At 43.0% G+C, this 14,945-nt stretch overlaps 3 protein-coding genes across 3 annotated transcripts in view; 2 read left to right on the top strand and 1 right to left on the bottom strand.

Annotated features, from left to right (window-relative positions):
- The first annotated feature begins 65 nt into the window (after positions 1-65).
- dhx40 (DEAH (Asp-Glu-Ala-His) box polypeptide 40) lies at positions 66-9,465 on the top strand. Its single transcript, XM_055880900.1, has 17 exons — positions 66-476; positions 601-746; positions 943-1,062; positions 1,223-1,459; positions 1,950-2,016; positions 2,105-2,236; positions 2,428-2,527; positions 2,623-2,709; positions 2,786-2,968; positions 6,788-6,868; positions 7,093-7,250; positions 7,366-7,480; positions 7,592-7,700; positions 7,816-7,910; positions 7,990-8,059; positions 8,179-8,407; positions 8,685-9,465. The coding sequence occupies exons 1-17, from the start codon at positions 299-301 to the stop codon at positions 8,804-8,806; spliced, it is 2,229 nt and encodes a 742-aa protein (XP_055736875.1). The 5' UTR covers positions 66-298; the 3' UTR covers positions 8,807-9,465.
- A 107-nt stretch (positions 9,466-9,572) lies between these two features.
- LOC129822576 (ribosomal RNA-processing protein 8-like) lies at positions 9,573-14,356 on the top strand. Its single transcript, XM_055880918.1, has 8 exons — positions 9,573-9,723; positions 9,980-10,102; positions 10,261-10,549; positions 10,640-11,564; positions 11,707-11,836; positions 11,946-12,052; positions 13,659-13,755; positions 13,840-14,356. The coding sequence occupies exons 2-8, from the start codon at positions 9,998-10,000 to the stop codon at positions 13,951-13,953; spliced, it is 1,767 nt and encodes a 588-aa protein (XP_055736893.1). The 5' UTR covers positions 9,573-9,723; positions 9,980-9,997; the 3' UTR covers positions 13,954-14,356.
- Positions 14,357-14,456: 100 nt separating this feature from the next.
- Positions 14,457-14,945, bottom strand: part of LOC129822503 (dynein heavy chain domain-containing protein 1) — a 47,797-nt gene continuing 47,308 nt past the window's right edge. The window contains exon 45 of the mRNA XM_055880820.1: positions 14,457-14,875. Coding sequence (XP_055736795.1) covers positions 14,495-14,875 — 381 coding nt within the window. The 3' untranslated portion in view covers positions 14,457-14,494. The remainder of the gene's footprint in view (positions 14,876-14,945) is intronic.

The following is a 14,945-nucleotide window of genomic DNA, read 5'->3' as shown; positions in this document are numbered from 1 at the left end:
TTTCAGACTTAGGGGAGCGGCTTAAAATATTACGTCAGGGTATTTACCAACGACAGGGACCAATGAAAACTCAGAATGCATTGCTTCCGGAAGTTGCTGTGTTCCATCGTTTTGCTGACGGAAACGTGTGTAACTTAGAATCTTTACGACCTAAAAGTTAGAATATTGTGTCGGAGAGTCAACTATATAAGTGAGCAGTTATGTGTTTACTCTTTGTTAGTGTATGCGTGTAATATACGTTATTGGAACCAGCTTTTGTCATTCCCCTTCGTATAGTTGAACAACAATAGAGTCCATCATGTCGAAAAGGACGAAGTGGGATACCAAGGGAGATTTAGACGAATCAAAGAACCTGCCGATCTATCAACACAAGGCCACACTTCAACAGGCTGTCAAAGACAATTCATTCTTGGTTGTCACTGGCGAGACTGGCAGTGGGAAAACGACTCAACTTCCCCAGTACTTGCATCAAGCAGGTACGTTTGTGCCATGGGACCTGTGTCTACAGAATAGAGCTCTATACCCTTTATTATAGCCTTCGTCTATGAGCTGTCCTTATAGAGGGGTTTGGATAGGTGTTAAGTTGTATTTCTTGTGTAGGATTTTGGGGTAATGGCAAGATTGGCATCACCCAGCCTCGGAGAGTAGCAGCCATCACTGTAGCCCAGAGGGTATCACAGGAGATGCACTGCAGTCTGGGTAGAGAGGTCGGATACCAAGTGCGCTTCGATGACTGCACGACACAGGTGAGAGAGCTCCAAGACACCTACCTAGTTGTCTGCTTAAATTGATACTTCACATAAATTATTAGATACGCTTAGATTTTAGGCACCTTAAAGTGTTCTATGGGGTCTACATATTGTCACTTGAATGTAAAGATAATTAGATTGTAGTGTATATAAGCAAATGTGTGTCCCTGAAAGGAGATTTGTGTTTTGTCAGGACACGGTGGTGAAGTACATGACGGATGGCTGTCTGCTGAGAGAGATTCTGGCAGACCCTGTTCTGTCTCAGTACAGTGTGGTCATTTTGGATGAAGCCCATGAGAGGAGCCTTAACACTGTCAGTAATAGAGCCAACTACTTGAAAACAGTAATCTGATTATATGCCCAGCTCCATCCCTCAGTCGTATACCAAAACAAGTGGTGGGGCTGCTGTTTTTCTGAAAAACAAATCCCAGATTGTGGCATTAAACAGTTGTGTAATATGTGCTTTACTGCAGGACATTTTGCTGGGTCTGTTGAAGCAGACCCTCTCCAGTCCAGATAAGGCCTGTAAGGGTCGCTCTGTCCCCCTGAAGGTTGTGGTAATGTCAGCCACACTGGAGACAGACAAGCTCTCTGTGTTCCTGGGAGGTTGTCCTGTCTTCACCATCCCTGGAAGAACCTTTCCTGTCACCTCCAAGTTTAGCTGTGCCATAGGACCAAAAGATACAGAGAGCTCTGTTTATGTTAAAGAGGTAGGGAGTGAGCTTGCTAATACTGACTTAGGCCTACTGTTAGTATAGTGTATGATAATGAATAAATTCAATGATTGTATCACCCCAGGATTTAGCTAATTTAAACTCTGCCATCAACACCATTTAATACTGCATACTCCTTGCTTTACATTTACATTTTAGTCATTTAGCAGACGCTCTTATCCAGAGCAGCTTACAGTTAGTGCATTCATCTTAAGATAGCTAGGTTGGACAACCACATATCTTAGTACATTAGTGTACATTAGTCATTGTAGTCATTGTACAAGTACATTTTTCTTCAATTAAGTAGCTATCAGAGAAGTCATTGCTTGTAGAAAAAATTTAAAAGTAAAGTTGCGAGTGTTAGTTCACACAAGGCAAAGTTGTTTATTATAACATTTTTGCTCAATGTAGATTGTCTCTACTAAAATGTCTGTAAACAAATATGGGGGGACACTTTGAGTATGAACAAACCTCTTGTCTGTGACAGGTTGTCAAGGTGGCATTGGATGTGCACACCAGTGAGATGGCTGGGGATATCCTTGTGTTTTTAACAGGTAACCTAATAATAATCTACACATTATCTCCAGAATTTGAATGTACTGATTACAGTTTTAAAAAATTAAATACAACTGTTTATAACAGGACAGTCTGAGATTGAGAAGGCCTGTGACATGCTGTATGAGAAGGCTGAATCCATAGACTACCGTTACGATGTGCAGGACCGTAAAGTGGAGGGGCTGCTGATCCTGCCCCTGTACGGATCTATGCCCACTGGTAGGATTTGGTGCACTGTCCGAGTACCCCTCACTGTGACATTCACATATAGAAAGACAAAAAGGAGTTCCCTTTCACACCCAAGTGGACACAGTTTAGCATGCCATTGGCTTGCTAAATCAAAAGTATAAAGTCATGACTCATTTCAACTCCTTTTTAAATAATATGAATGATTTGTGTCCTTCTCACAGATCAGCAGAAGCAGATCTTCCAGCCTCCCCCTCCGGGTATAAGGAAATGTGTGGTGGCCACCAACATTGCAGCAACGTCCCTCACCATCAATGGAATAAAGTGAGTCACCATAAGGCTTATCAGAGCAGCATAGAGCAATTTTTATCCAAAGAATGGCAAGGCCTCAAATTTCATGACTCATTTGTTCACTGCAGGTATATTGTTGACAGTGGGTTTGTGAAGCAACTCAACCACAACTCACGGGTTGGCATGGACATCCTCGAAGTGGTTCCGATTTCAAAGTAAGTCCCTGTTTCAGTCTGCTTCCTTTTGTTTCGTGCCTAATGAACAGGACTGTAATGTTGTGTGGTGTTGTAGGAGCGAGGCCCTGCAGAGAGCAGGCCGGGCAGGGAGAACCTCCGCCGGGAAGTGCTTCCGGATCTACAGTCAGGAGTTCTGGGAGAAGTGCATGCCGGAGTACACAGTTCCAGAGATCCAGAGGACCAGTCTCACCGCTGTCATCCTCACACTCAAGTGCCTGGGAGTTCATGATGTCATCAGGTAGGTACAGCTCCACTTCCTCAAGTGCTCAGAGAAACCAGTGTCCGTTTTTGAGACTGTTGATAATACAATACAATCCAACAAGTAATTTGAGGCCATTGTTGCTGTTAAACTGGAACTTTGTCGTTGTGTCATTTGGAGTTAACATTGGTAGCAGAAGATGGCTTCTAACTACAACGTGCCACCTCGCTTCGACGAGAAGAGGTCGTACGAAAGTTGGAAAAATGAACTGGGAATCTGGATACGCGTTACTAATCTGGATGCGAAAAAGCAAGCACTTGCGGTGGTATTATCGCTGGAGGGAAGAGTGAGAGATACAGCACTGGAAATATCCCTGGAGGATTTGAACAAGGATGACGGTATGGGAACTTTGATCACAGCACTGGATTCTGTATTTCTCAAAGAAGAGAAAGACCGTGTCTACGAGGCATATTCAAACTTTGACAGTGTTACGAGAGATATTTCGGTTGCAATGGCAGACTACATCATTGATTTCGAACAGAGGTACAATAGGATGCGCAAGTATGACATGGTTCTCCCAGATGCAGTGCTAGCGTTTAAGTTGCTAGACACTGCTTGTCTAGATGGTAGGGAGAAACAGTTGGCTTTGACTGCTTGTACCGTGCTGACTTTTGCATCTATGAAGTCGGCACTAAAAAGAATATTTGGTGAGAAGACGTCTGTCGCGCCAATAACAGATGGAATGCAAGTGAGTGACGCAGCGTATTACACCGAGCAGCACAGAAAAGGCGCCAACAAGTCACGTTCTCAAGACAACCAGAAGAGGGCGCCATATCCCGGCACAAATCCACTGGACAAATTTGGAAGGAGATCGAAATGTGCAATTTGTCAAAGCACTTACCATTGGGTTAAAGACTGTCCTCATAAAAATGAACAACTTAAACTAACAGAGGAAAATGTAAACACAGAGATAGAGCAGTGTAACATTACACTGTTTTCAAATGAATCTGCTTTTGATACTGAGATTTTTATAGTTGAATCCTTAGGATCTGCTGTGATTGATACTGCATGTACACGGACAGTGTGTGGTGCAAAATGGCTTGATAGCTATGTCAGTGAACTAAATATGAAAGAAGTACAAAATATGATTGACACACCAAGCAACAGAGCTTTCAAATTTGGAGATGGGAGAATTGTCCATTCTACCAAGAGAGTTAAGATGCCAGCAAAAATTGGTCAGACTAAGTGTCACATTGAAACAGAGGTGGTCCCTACAGATATTCCCTTACTATTAAGCAAAGCTTCCCTCAAGAAGGCAGGGGCTGTACTAGACATAAAAAATGACCAGGCAGTGATGTTTAAACAACCAGTGACTCTTGAACTTACTACCTCAGGTCACTATTGTGTAAACATTTTAGACAAAGACATCACACAGACTCCATGCAAAAATGAGATTCTGACTGACACAGAGAACATGAGCACTAAAGAAAAACACAAAGTATTGTTAAAGCTTTACAAACAGTTTGGACATGATACAGTTGACAGACTTCAGAAGTTACTCAGCAGTTCAGGGAATAATGATGATGAGAAGTACAAAACTGGAAACAAAGTGTACTACAAACGAGTTGACTGTCAAGAGTGGAAAGGACCGGGAGTAGTCATTGGTCAAGATGGTGTGGTGATATTTGTGAGGCACGGAGGCATGACTGTCAGGGTGCATCACTCAAGATTGCGGAAAGTAAATGATCAACAAGATAGAGGGGCTGTTGCTGAGAATCAGTCTCCTAATGAAAATGACAAAAAGGACACAGTAACAGACACAAACCTACCAGATGTCGCATCCGATGATATGGACACCGAAACTGACACAGGAAATGGAGTAGAGACCTTCAACCATGCCACAGGTAATACTGTTGAGCGTTCAAATGAGGAAAACATTCAACAGCCACATGTGTTAAGAGAACATGGTTGTTCCAATCTGAAAACTGGACAAACTGTTAAATACACGGACAGAGAAAGTGGTATTCCACATACAGCAACCGTCATTGGACGAGCAGGAAAAGCAAAACACAAGAGCTGGTACAACTTGCAGTACTCTGAACCAGCTACACTTTCTGGTACAACAGGGTCAGCTGACCTGCCACTTGTAGATAATATCAGAATTGAACTAATGGAAAATCGAGAAAAACAGAATGACATTCAAAATGATGATGTACTTGAAACAAAGGACGTGTCATTTGACTCAGCTAAGCTAGATGAGCTCAGTAATTGGAAGAAAAATGGAGTGTTTGAGGAAGTCAAAGACATTGGCCAAAAGTGCATCTCAACAAGGTGGGTGTGTACCCTTAAAGAATCCTTAACTGGAATAGTGCCCAAAGCACGTCTAGTGGCTAGAGGTTTTGAGGAGCTGGCTGCTAAAGAACTCCCAAAAGACTCACCGACATGCACCTCAGAGTCACTCAGATTGCTGATGTCAGTGATCTGCCAGAAAAAATGGAAACTTAATTCCATAGACATCAAATCTGGATTTTTGCAGGGAACAGAGCTGTCAAGGGACATTCACATCCGACCTCCGCCTGAAGCTAAAAGCGAAGGAACACTGTGGGGGGGGGGGGGGGGGAAGTGTGTGTATGGACTGGCAGATGCATCACTCTACTGGTACAACAAAGTCAAGGCAACAATGCTGAATACAGGTGGAAAAATGTCACAAGTGGATCCCGCAGTCTTCTATTGGCTTGATCAAGACTGCAATGTGACTGGAGTACTTGCCTGTCATGTTGATGACTTTATCTGGGGTGGCTCACAGACCTTTGCTTCAACTGTGATTCCACACCTCAAAGCTGTTTTCTAGGTTGGCCGTGAGGAGCATGATCATTTTTGTTATGTTGGCATAGAGTTTATTACAGTTGATGGAAAAATACTGATGCAACAGGAGAGCTATATCAAGAATCTTCAACCTATCCACATGGATTCTTCAAGAGCCGTACAAAGGAATTCCCCTCTGTGGAATTGAAGCTGGTCAATTGAGGTCAAAGATAGGACAAATTTTATGGGCTGCGAGACAGAGTAGACCTGGTTTGATGGTTGCAACTTGGCATCTAACACAAAACACGCCACTGTACAAACCATTCATGAGGCAAGCAAAGTTGTTCGTAAACTGAAATCACAAAAAGTGACTAAAGTTTCAGCATGTTGGAATAGATGACTCTTTGAAACTAGTTGTCTTCAGTGATGCTTCGCTAGGTTAACACTGGTGGGACAAAACGGCACTTTCTACCTGTAGTTTGTGTCACTGTCAACTACTCATTAGTTGATGCTGGGAAGTCAACCAAGTCTGTCAGAGAAAAGACTTTGAGATTAGCAGCATCAAGGAACTTATTCAAGCACAGAGAATCCAGCGGATTCTGTGGTCAACCACAAAGGAAAAGCTTGCTGACTGTCTGACTAAAAAAGGAGCATCCGGTCTTGTGCTCCTACAGGCTCTCGCTCCTACAGGCTCTCAGTAATGGAAAGTGGCAGCTTGAGTAATACAAATAAAAACTGTCACACAACCCATTTGTAATGGGGAATCTTGAATAATACTTGGACATTTAATTATGTTGTTGATGTTTTATTTGTCTTTAAAGAAAAGGGGGAGATTGTTAAGTTCATGTTTTAAGTATCCCTGTATTTCTGTTATTACGGGGCTATCACTCAGTCAAGAGTGCGCATGCGCAGGAAGTCTAGTCGTTGTTGGACCTGGCCTTGAGTGTAATGGCTACCTTGTAGTGTGTTCATATAGTATAGTAAACTTTGTTAAACTGGAACTTTGTCGTTGTGTCATTTCGAGTTAACAGTTGCTTGGTGTCTCTCTCTAAGTTTCCCTTACCTGGACCGTCCAGAGGAAAGGTTCATCCTAGAAGCATTGAAACGGCTTTACCAATGTGACGCCATCGACAGGTGAGAGATATAGACATACTGTATATTCGTGTACATCTGTCATTGTTTATACTAATCTCCACCAGATACATCTACAGCCACATAGGGATACAACTCTGCTGTTTTCACCATCAATAACAGGGGAACCTACCACATACAGTACTGGCAGTTCTTCATGACTATCATAACTCAATCTTTAATAGCACTTATTATCTTCTATCAATATCCCACTCCCCTGTCTGTAGGAGAGGTAAAGTGACCCGGCTTGGTGAGCTGATGGTAGAGTTCCCCCTGCCCCCAGGGCTGACCCGGGCCTTGCTCCAGGCTGCCTCCCTGGGCTGTGAGGACCTCCTGCTACCTGTAGCTGCCATGCTGTCTGTGGAGAACATTTTCATCAGGCCAGGTGGACAATAGCGGCCTGAGGCGTTGGTTTAATCAATGAAGATGTGGTTATGTCAGAAATACATATGTATGCATCATGGTTCTAATCTAAATGTTTGACATTGCTCTCTCTGCAGGCCATCCAGAGAAGCAGAAGGAGGCAGATAAGAAGCACAGGCAGTTGGGAGTGCAGGCGGGCAGCTGTAATGACTTCACCATGCTGCTCAGTGTGTTTGAGAAGTGCAAGGCCAGGTATACAATATTAACTCCTCTTAATGTATTTAATAAGCTCCATTATATGTTCACTGCATTCATGTTCATGGGTCTCCATCTAACGTGAGCTTGTTTTGCTGCCTACTGTAGTGATGCCCCTTCAGCATGGTGTAAAGACAACTATATACACTGGAGGGCGCTAAAGTCAGCCTTCAGCGTGGAGACCCAGCTCAGAGAGATCCTCCTAAGACTACAAAAGGTCAGTTTGTTGTTTGTTTACATATCTTATTAGTTTTGGTGTGGCTAAAACTGTGATGTGAAGCTCTGACCATGTATGTACAGATTTATAATCAGGGTATGTGCGTCGTTTCCAGAAGAGAGATTTCCCTATGGAGAAGTTTGATGGCAATAAGAGTGAGCTGTTCAGGAGATGTCTATGCTCTGGTTACTTCACTAATGTGGCAAGAAGGTACGGCTTGTTTTTTAAAATCCCAGTTATGTTAAAAAGTCAAGAAAGATAACCACAACATTTTTGAGTTTTCTCTCAGGTCAGTTGGGAAGGTGTTTTGCACGATGGATGGGCATGGATCCATGGTTCACATTCATCCATCATCAACGGTAAAGACTTCCAGGACTATATTCTGATCAATTCAGAACACTCCATAAAATCCCCAACATGCATATTACACATCAGTCCCCATCGCTCTGTGTGATAACTTGATTCCCCCTCCCCATAGCTCTTTGACCAGGAGGCCCAGCTGGACTGGGTGATCTTCCATGATTTGCTGGTCACCTCGCGGATCTACATCCGGACGGTGTGCCCCATCCGCTATGACTGGGTGAAGGACCTGCTTCCTAAGCTCCATGAGGTGGATGTGTACGAGCTGAGCAGCGTGGCCAGAGAGGAGGTGACGGACGAGGAGGTGGCCAAGTGGGTGACCAAGGAAGCAGCTAAAAGACAAACTGGTGGGTGATGGACTCTGGTGATGAGTATGAATTCACTGGTATAGAAAAAAATGCATAACATTTGATGCTTCTGTAGCTGCTCCTTCATCATTCAAAATCCTTTAATTGGAGCAAAGGTTTTTTTAAATGGAAAATGTAATGAGCATTCCTATTGGACAAGCTACAAATTACAGTAGTGCCTTTTCTGTTCCTTCCAGGCCCCCAGGTAATCCGTATGCTTGTTGTGTCTGCTTGACAATCTAATAGAGGTTATTCTGTGTGTTCGGTTTATTTCCAGAGGGGTCTGCTGAAGACGTGTTCAAGAAACTGGAGAAACGGAATGATGAAAGCTCTGTGAGTGATGCCCGTGCTCGCTACCTACAGAGAAAACAGGAGCGGCAACAAGGCAAAGCATCGTGAGAGAGGAGGAGGACATTGGACACTTATCCTCAGGGGAAGAAAGACTCAGTTATTGGACTGACCAGGATAGAATAATCTCCACTCAGGGGTTAAAAGCCTGTCTGTTATAATAAACTGCACAGGTGTTGTTCTGAACAATGTTTTACAACACAGAAATCTGAGAGTTCAGGGTCAAACATGGTCCTTTGTAGCTCAGCTGGTAGAGCATGGTGCTTGTAACACCAGGGTAGTGGGTTTGATTCCTGGGACCACCCATGCATAAATTGTATGCATGACTAAGTCACTTTGGATAGAAGTGTCTGCTAAATGGCATTTATTATTATTATATTTAAACATACATCAATAATGGACTAGGTGCAGATAATGAATTATCGTAGTCATATCAAATGTCTACTACTGCAGATGTTTTATGCTATGCTTTCTTTTAGTGGTATATTCATCTTTTAGTTTCATACTTATCAACGTTTTTGTCTTCAGAGTAAATATTGCCAGTGGAGGACGTCTGCAACCGTTCTCTACTGGTTTTAGGACAGTTACAGAATCACATACAGTTTTCAATATGTCACCCAACAGTGTTGTCAAATCAGCACATTAGAGAACAGGATAACCACGGGCCATTTATTTTGTACACCTCTTATGTAATAAAGGTTAATTTCGTATTTCCATTGCTTCATTATTATTAAAAACCTATTTTTGTGTGCTCCATTTGTAGTCATACAAACCAGATAAGACTCATATCCCATCAACCTTTGCGGAGAGACTTGCGTCATTCACATGCGCCTGTTTTGGACCTTCCATGTGCGAGCCTAACGTGGCTTAACAAAATTGGCAATATCCACCGACTACCTTCTAAACATACACATTGGATCGATTCAATTAAGTCCAGTAACATCTCGTGTTGATAAGTCATCTGACAGGTGAGTGAAGTTGTCTTATCTGCATCGCAATGAACGTTGCTAGCAGTTTTGACGTATGGCTGCCAAATAAGGTAGTCTGATATAACGCTAGCGAAGGATAGCTAGTTAGCTTTTTAAATATAAGCAGGTTAGCGTTGTCAACTTTTCTGGAATCTACTGCCAGTACTGAAAAACAAATCACACAAGTCTAGAGAACATTTATTCTAATACACGTGCGTTCTTGTTTACTTGCTCACTCAATGCATTACCGTTTTAGTTACAGTGCTGGTGAAGCATGTTGTTTGCAGAGGAGGATGAATGGAACGATGACCCAGAAGCCAAAGTTCTGACCAAGACGGTCATCAGCAGTTTCAAACTGTCTGAAAGGACCAATATCACGGTTAGATGCCATCTCAATCTTCTTTATAATTAAATGTACCAATGTAAGCCAAGCCAGGCATAACTCACTCTGCCAGTGACCACATATTCAAATAGAGGGTTACATTTTGGTTTACACTGGTATTCGGTTTGACACTGTCATTATGCTTTTCTGAACAGCCAAAAAGTGTTGGGAAGAAAAAGAGTTTGTTACGGACCCTCCAAACACTGGGGTCAGTACCAAACTGGAACAAGAGCAATAGTGCCCCTCATGAAGCAGGCAGTGACAGTGAAACAGAGGCCATACTGACACCACACACCAAGAGGAAGAAGAAAAGAAGCAAAAGAGGACGCAAGAAAGTAGCCGCTTCAGGAGAAGAGGATGAGGTCATTGGAGATCTGGGTGCCAAGGAGAAGGCTGCAGTGCCTGTTAAGGAGCCAATAAAAGCAAAGAAACCAGTAAAAGCAGGTGAGTTGTTTCACAAACAACTGTCAATTGAGTAAACAGGATTGTCTTAAGTTGAAAAGATGTTTGAGGTTGTCTTTCTCTATTTCCTAGGGTTCAAAAAGGTAAAGAATACAGAGTCTATTCAGGCCGGTAGTAAACAAGATTCAAAATCTATCAAGGATGAAGAAAAAGCTGCAGCAGATGCTGAGATTGAAAGATTAAACCGAAAGCAATGGAAAAACAAGATGAAGAACAAGAAGAAATGTAAAAACAAGTTCAAAATTCAAAATGGAGAGAATACCACCCCCCCAGAGACCTCTGTGCAAAAGGACACCGAAGATGGACCAAAAGCAGCATCTGATGTGAACAGGGAAACAGCAGGGGTCCAGACACCGCAACGCCAGACAAAGAAAAACAAAGAGCAGAAAGAGGGTGAGCGTAAAACACAGAAAAGGAAAAAGGTCCCTGAGGGAAAAGAGATGACCTTCATTGAGACTGCTTCCACTCCAGGCACAGTAACAGTCCAAAACAATAAGAACTTTTCAGGGAAAAAGACAAAGGGGGGCAGTCAAGTAAAAGCAGTGCCACTAGGTAACTCTAAACCACCAGGTGAAGAGGAGAAACTTCATATGGTTAGGGAGGAGCAGTACCCAGAGCTGCATGGCAGTAAGAGAAGGAAACAGGAGGAGAGCAAAGAGCAGGACCGCAGGAGAGAGAAGCTCAGGAGAATGCTCCATGGCCAGAGCCCAGAAAAGAAAAAGCTACCTGCAGAGCAGGAGGAGACACTCACCATAGAGGTGAAAGAGGCTTCTGTAGACCGCTCGGCTGCTCTGAGGTCCCGCATGGAGCAGCGTTTGGAGTCGGCGCGGTTCCGTTATATTAACGAGGTTCTGTACACCACGTCTAGTGGGGAGGCTAAACGCATGTTCAGACAGGATCCCCAGGCCTTCGGCATCTACCACAGGGGCTTCACGGCACAGGTCCAGCGCTGGCCTTCTAATCCTGTTGACGCCATAATCTCCTACATACGCCACAAGTGAGTTGTGTTATGCCTCTATCTGACCCTAACATACTTGCAGTAAGTCTGTTTAAATACTTTTTGTATTTTTCTTGTCTTGGTTTTGAAATATTGAAATAGTGTGTGGCTTTCTTTGTAAGACCATTTGTGTTGATTCTAGGCCTGCCTCTCTGGTGGTGGCAGATTTCGGCTGTGGCGACTGCAAAATTGCTCTGAGCGTGAAGAACAAAGTGCACAGTTTTGACTTGGCACTTATCAGTGACCGTGTAACTGTCTGTGACATGGCTAATGTGAGTCCAACTTTACCTTGATGCTGAATGTGTTCTTTCATCAATGCCTGTTTTACTATGCAGTCTGTGTTCTTTCTGTAATGTCTATTGTTTTCCCACCTGTCTGCAGGTACCTCTCAAGGATGGCACTGTGGACATAGCTGTATTCTGTCTCTCTCTTATGGGGACCAACCTTGGGGATTTCCTAGTTGAGGCTAACCGTGTGCTGGTGATGGGGTAAGCGATATTATGCAGAAAAACAGAGCTATGTTGGGATAGAAGGTGTTCCCATTTTATTTTCCGTATTTCTACAGTACCAGTCATCAGTTTTGACACACCTACTCATTCAATGGTTTTTCTTTATTTTTACTATTTTCTACATTGTAGAATAATAGAGAAGACATCAAAACTATGAAATAACACATGGAATCATGTAGTACGCAAAAAAAGTGTTAATTCAAAATGTATTTTAGATTCTTCAAAGTAGCCACCCTTTGCCTTGATAACAGCTTTGCACACTGTTGGCATTCTCTCAACCAGCTTCATGAGGAATGCTTTTCCAAAAGTCTTGAAGGAGTTTCCACACATGCTGAGCACTTTGTTGGCTGCTTTTCCTTCACTCTGCAGTCCAACTCATCCCAAACCATCTCAATTGGGTTGAGATCGGGTGTTTGTGGAGGCCGGGTCATCTGATGTAGCACTCCATCGCTCTCCTTTTTGGTCAAATAGCCCTTAGACAGCCTGGAGGGGTGTTTTGGGTCATTTCCTGTTGAAAAACAAATGATAGTCCCACTAAGCGCAAACCAGATAAGGATGGTGTATCGCTGCAGAATGCTGTGGTATCCATGCTGGTTAAGTGTGCCTTGAATTCTAAATAAATCACTGACCGTGTCACCAGCAAAGCACCATCACACCACCTCCTCCATGCTTCTCGGTGGGAACCACACATGCAGAGATAATCCGTTCACCTAGTCTGCGTCTCACAAAGAAAGAGACGGCGGTTCAAATTTGGACTCACCAGACCAAAGGATAGATTTCCACCGGTCTGTCTTCAATTGCTTGTGTTTCTTGGCCCAAGCAAGTCTTTTCTTATTATTGGTGTCCTTTAGTAGTGGTTTCTTTGCAGGAATTCGACCATGAAGGCCTGATTCACGCAGTCTCCTCTGAACAGTTAATTTTGACATGTCTGTTACTTGAACTCTGAAGCATTTATTTGGGCTGCAATCTGAGGTGCAGTTAACTCTAATGAACTTATCCTCTGCAGCAGAGGTAACTCTTCATTTCCTGTCTTCCTTTCTTGTGGCGGCCCTCATGAGAGCCAGTTTCATCATAGCGCTTGATGTTTTTTTTGATGGTTCAAAGTTATTGAAGTTTTCCGGATTGACTGACCTTCATGTCTTGAAGTAATGATTCTCTTTGCTTATTTGAGCTTTTCTTGCCATAATATGGACATCTTCTGTATACCCCCCTACCTTGTCACAACTGATTGGCTCAAATGCATTAAGAAGGAAAGAAATTCCACAAAATATATTTTAAGGCACACCTGTTAATTGAAATGCATTCCAGGTGACTACCCCGTGAAGCTGGTTGAGAGAATGCCAAGTGTGCAAAGCTGTCAAGGTGGCTACTTTGAAGAATCTCAAATATAAAATAAACTAATCTAAATATAACACTTTTGGGGTTACCACATGATTCCATATGTGTTATTTCATAGTTTGATATCTTCACTATTATTCTACAATGTAGAAAATAGTTAAAAAATAAAAACCCTGGAATGAGGTGTCCAAATGTTTGACTGGTACTGTATGTTTTCGTCATCAACACTTTGGGTCTTTTTTTGCAGGGGTATCCTGAAAATAGCAGAGGTAGCAAGTAGATTTGAGAATGTGCGGAACTTCATGGGTGCTTTGTCCAGCCTGGGATTCAAGTTGGTTACAAAGGTAAGGCAGTAAACAGTGTTGGTGCATGTTTTATGTAATATATTGTTACAATACCCTACTCTATTCATTTTACTCCCTCCTTAGGACACAGAGAATAGCCACTTTTACTCCTTTGAGTTTGAGAAGATCGCAGAAGCTCCAGAGAGGATAAAGGCAGGAGGATTGGAGCTGAGGCCTTGTGTGTACAAGAAACGATGAGGACAACATGGGAGAAACAGTTCCAAACATACATGCCAAATGGCACTCTATTCCCTTTATACTGCACTGCTTTTGACCAGGGCCCATAGTTCTCTGGTCAAAAGTAGTGCACTATATATGAAATAGGGTGCCGTTTGAGACATACCCCCTGGAGAGAAGTCAGTGACGAGGCAAGCAGGATGGACAGTAACATAAAAGGGCTCTTCTGCTGGTTGTTACTGTAAATATGAAAATAACTTTCATAGATGAGTTGGTAGTTTTGACCTCCAAACAACGTTTCAAGGATTGTTGATATTAAACCTTTTATGGGCTTTCAAATTTCTGTTTCAAAGACAAAACATGTTCAAAAGTTGTTGACATTGGTATATTTTTTATTAAATCAAAATAAATGTATTGCATTAAGTCTTATGCACAATTTCAGATTTAAGAATCAAATCAAAGGCAAGAGGAATTTTTTTTTTTTAAAGTCTGTTAAAACCTTGTCTCTGTCTAGAAATAAGTGCTTCAGTATAATCGCAGCATTGAATTCTGCAGTCTAGTCTCACAGGGTACTCACAAGCCTCACTCTTCTTAGTGTACATAGCACAGGATCTAGCTTGGCCATTAGAGGGACACGAGTGATAATGTTATTCTCAGCCAGTTCCCAGTATCTACTGTCCCCATGCTCTCCGTCCAGATAGAGGGGACAGTGGTAGAGGGGCAGGGAGGAGGTGTTGCAGGGGGGGCTGTCTGGGGCTCGGACAGTGTCTGTGTTCCTCACCCGTGCTCTGACCCAGAGGAGGGGGAGCAGGCAGGGCTGGGGGGAGAGCGTGTCCTGCAGGGCTCCTAGCCGCGTATCCCACAGTGCCCCTCTCAGTTCTAGTCCACACAGATATACACCGCTCAGGGGAAGAGAGGCTGGGGATGTTGCGGCACTGAGCACCTAACAAGACAAAGTAAAAGCAATAAATGGAATATAATTTTTAGTAGGTCTAATCTAATAAGAATGAGTG

Source organism: Salvelinus fontinalis, chromosome 24 (assembly GCF_029448725.1).
Source record: "Salvelinus fontinalis isolate EN_2023a chromosome 24, ASM2944872v1, whole genome shotgun sequence".
In the NCBI taxonomy this organism is placed as follows: domain Eukaryota; kingdom Metazoa; phylum Chordata; class Actinopteri; order Salmoniformes; family Salmonidae; genus Salvelinus; species Salvelinus fontinalis.
Note: the sequence above shows the minus strand (reverse complement) of the source record. Positions and strands in the feature narration are given on the sequence as shown.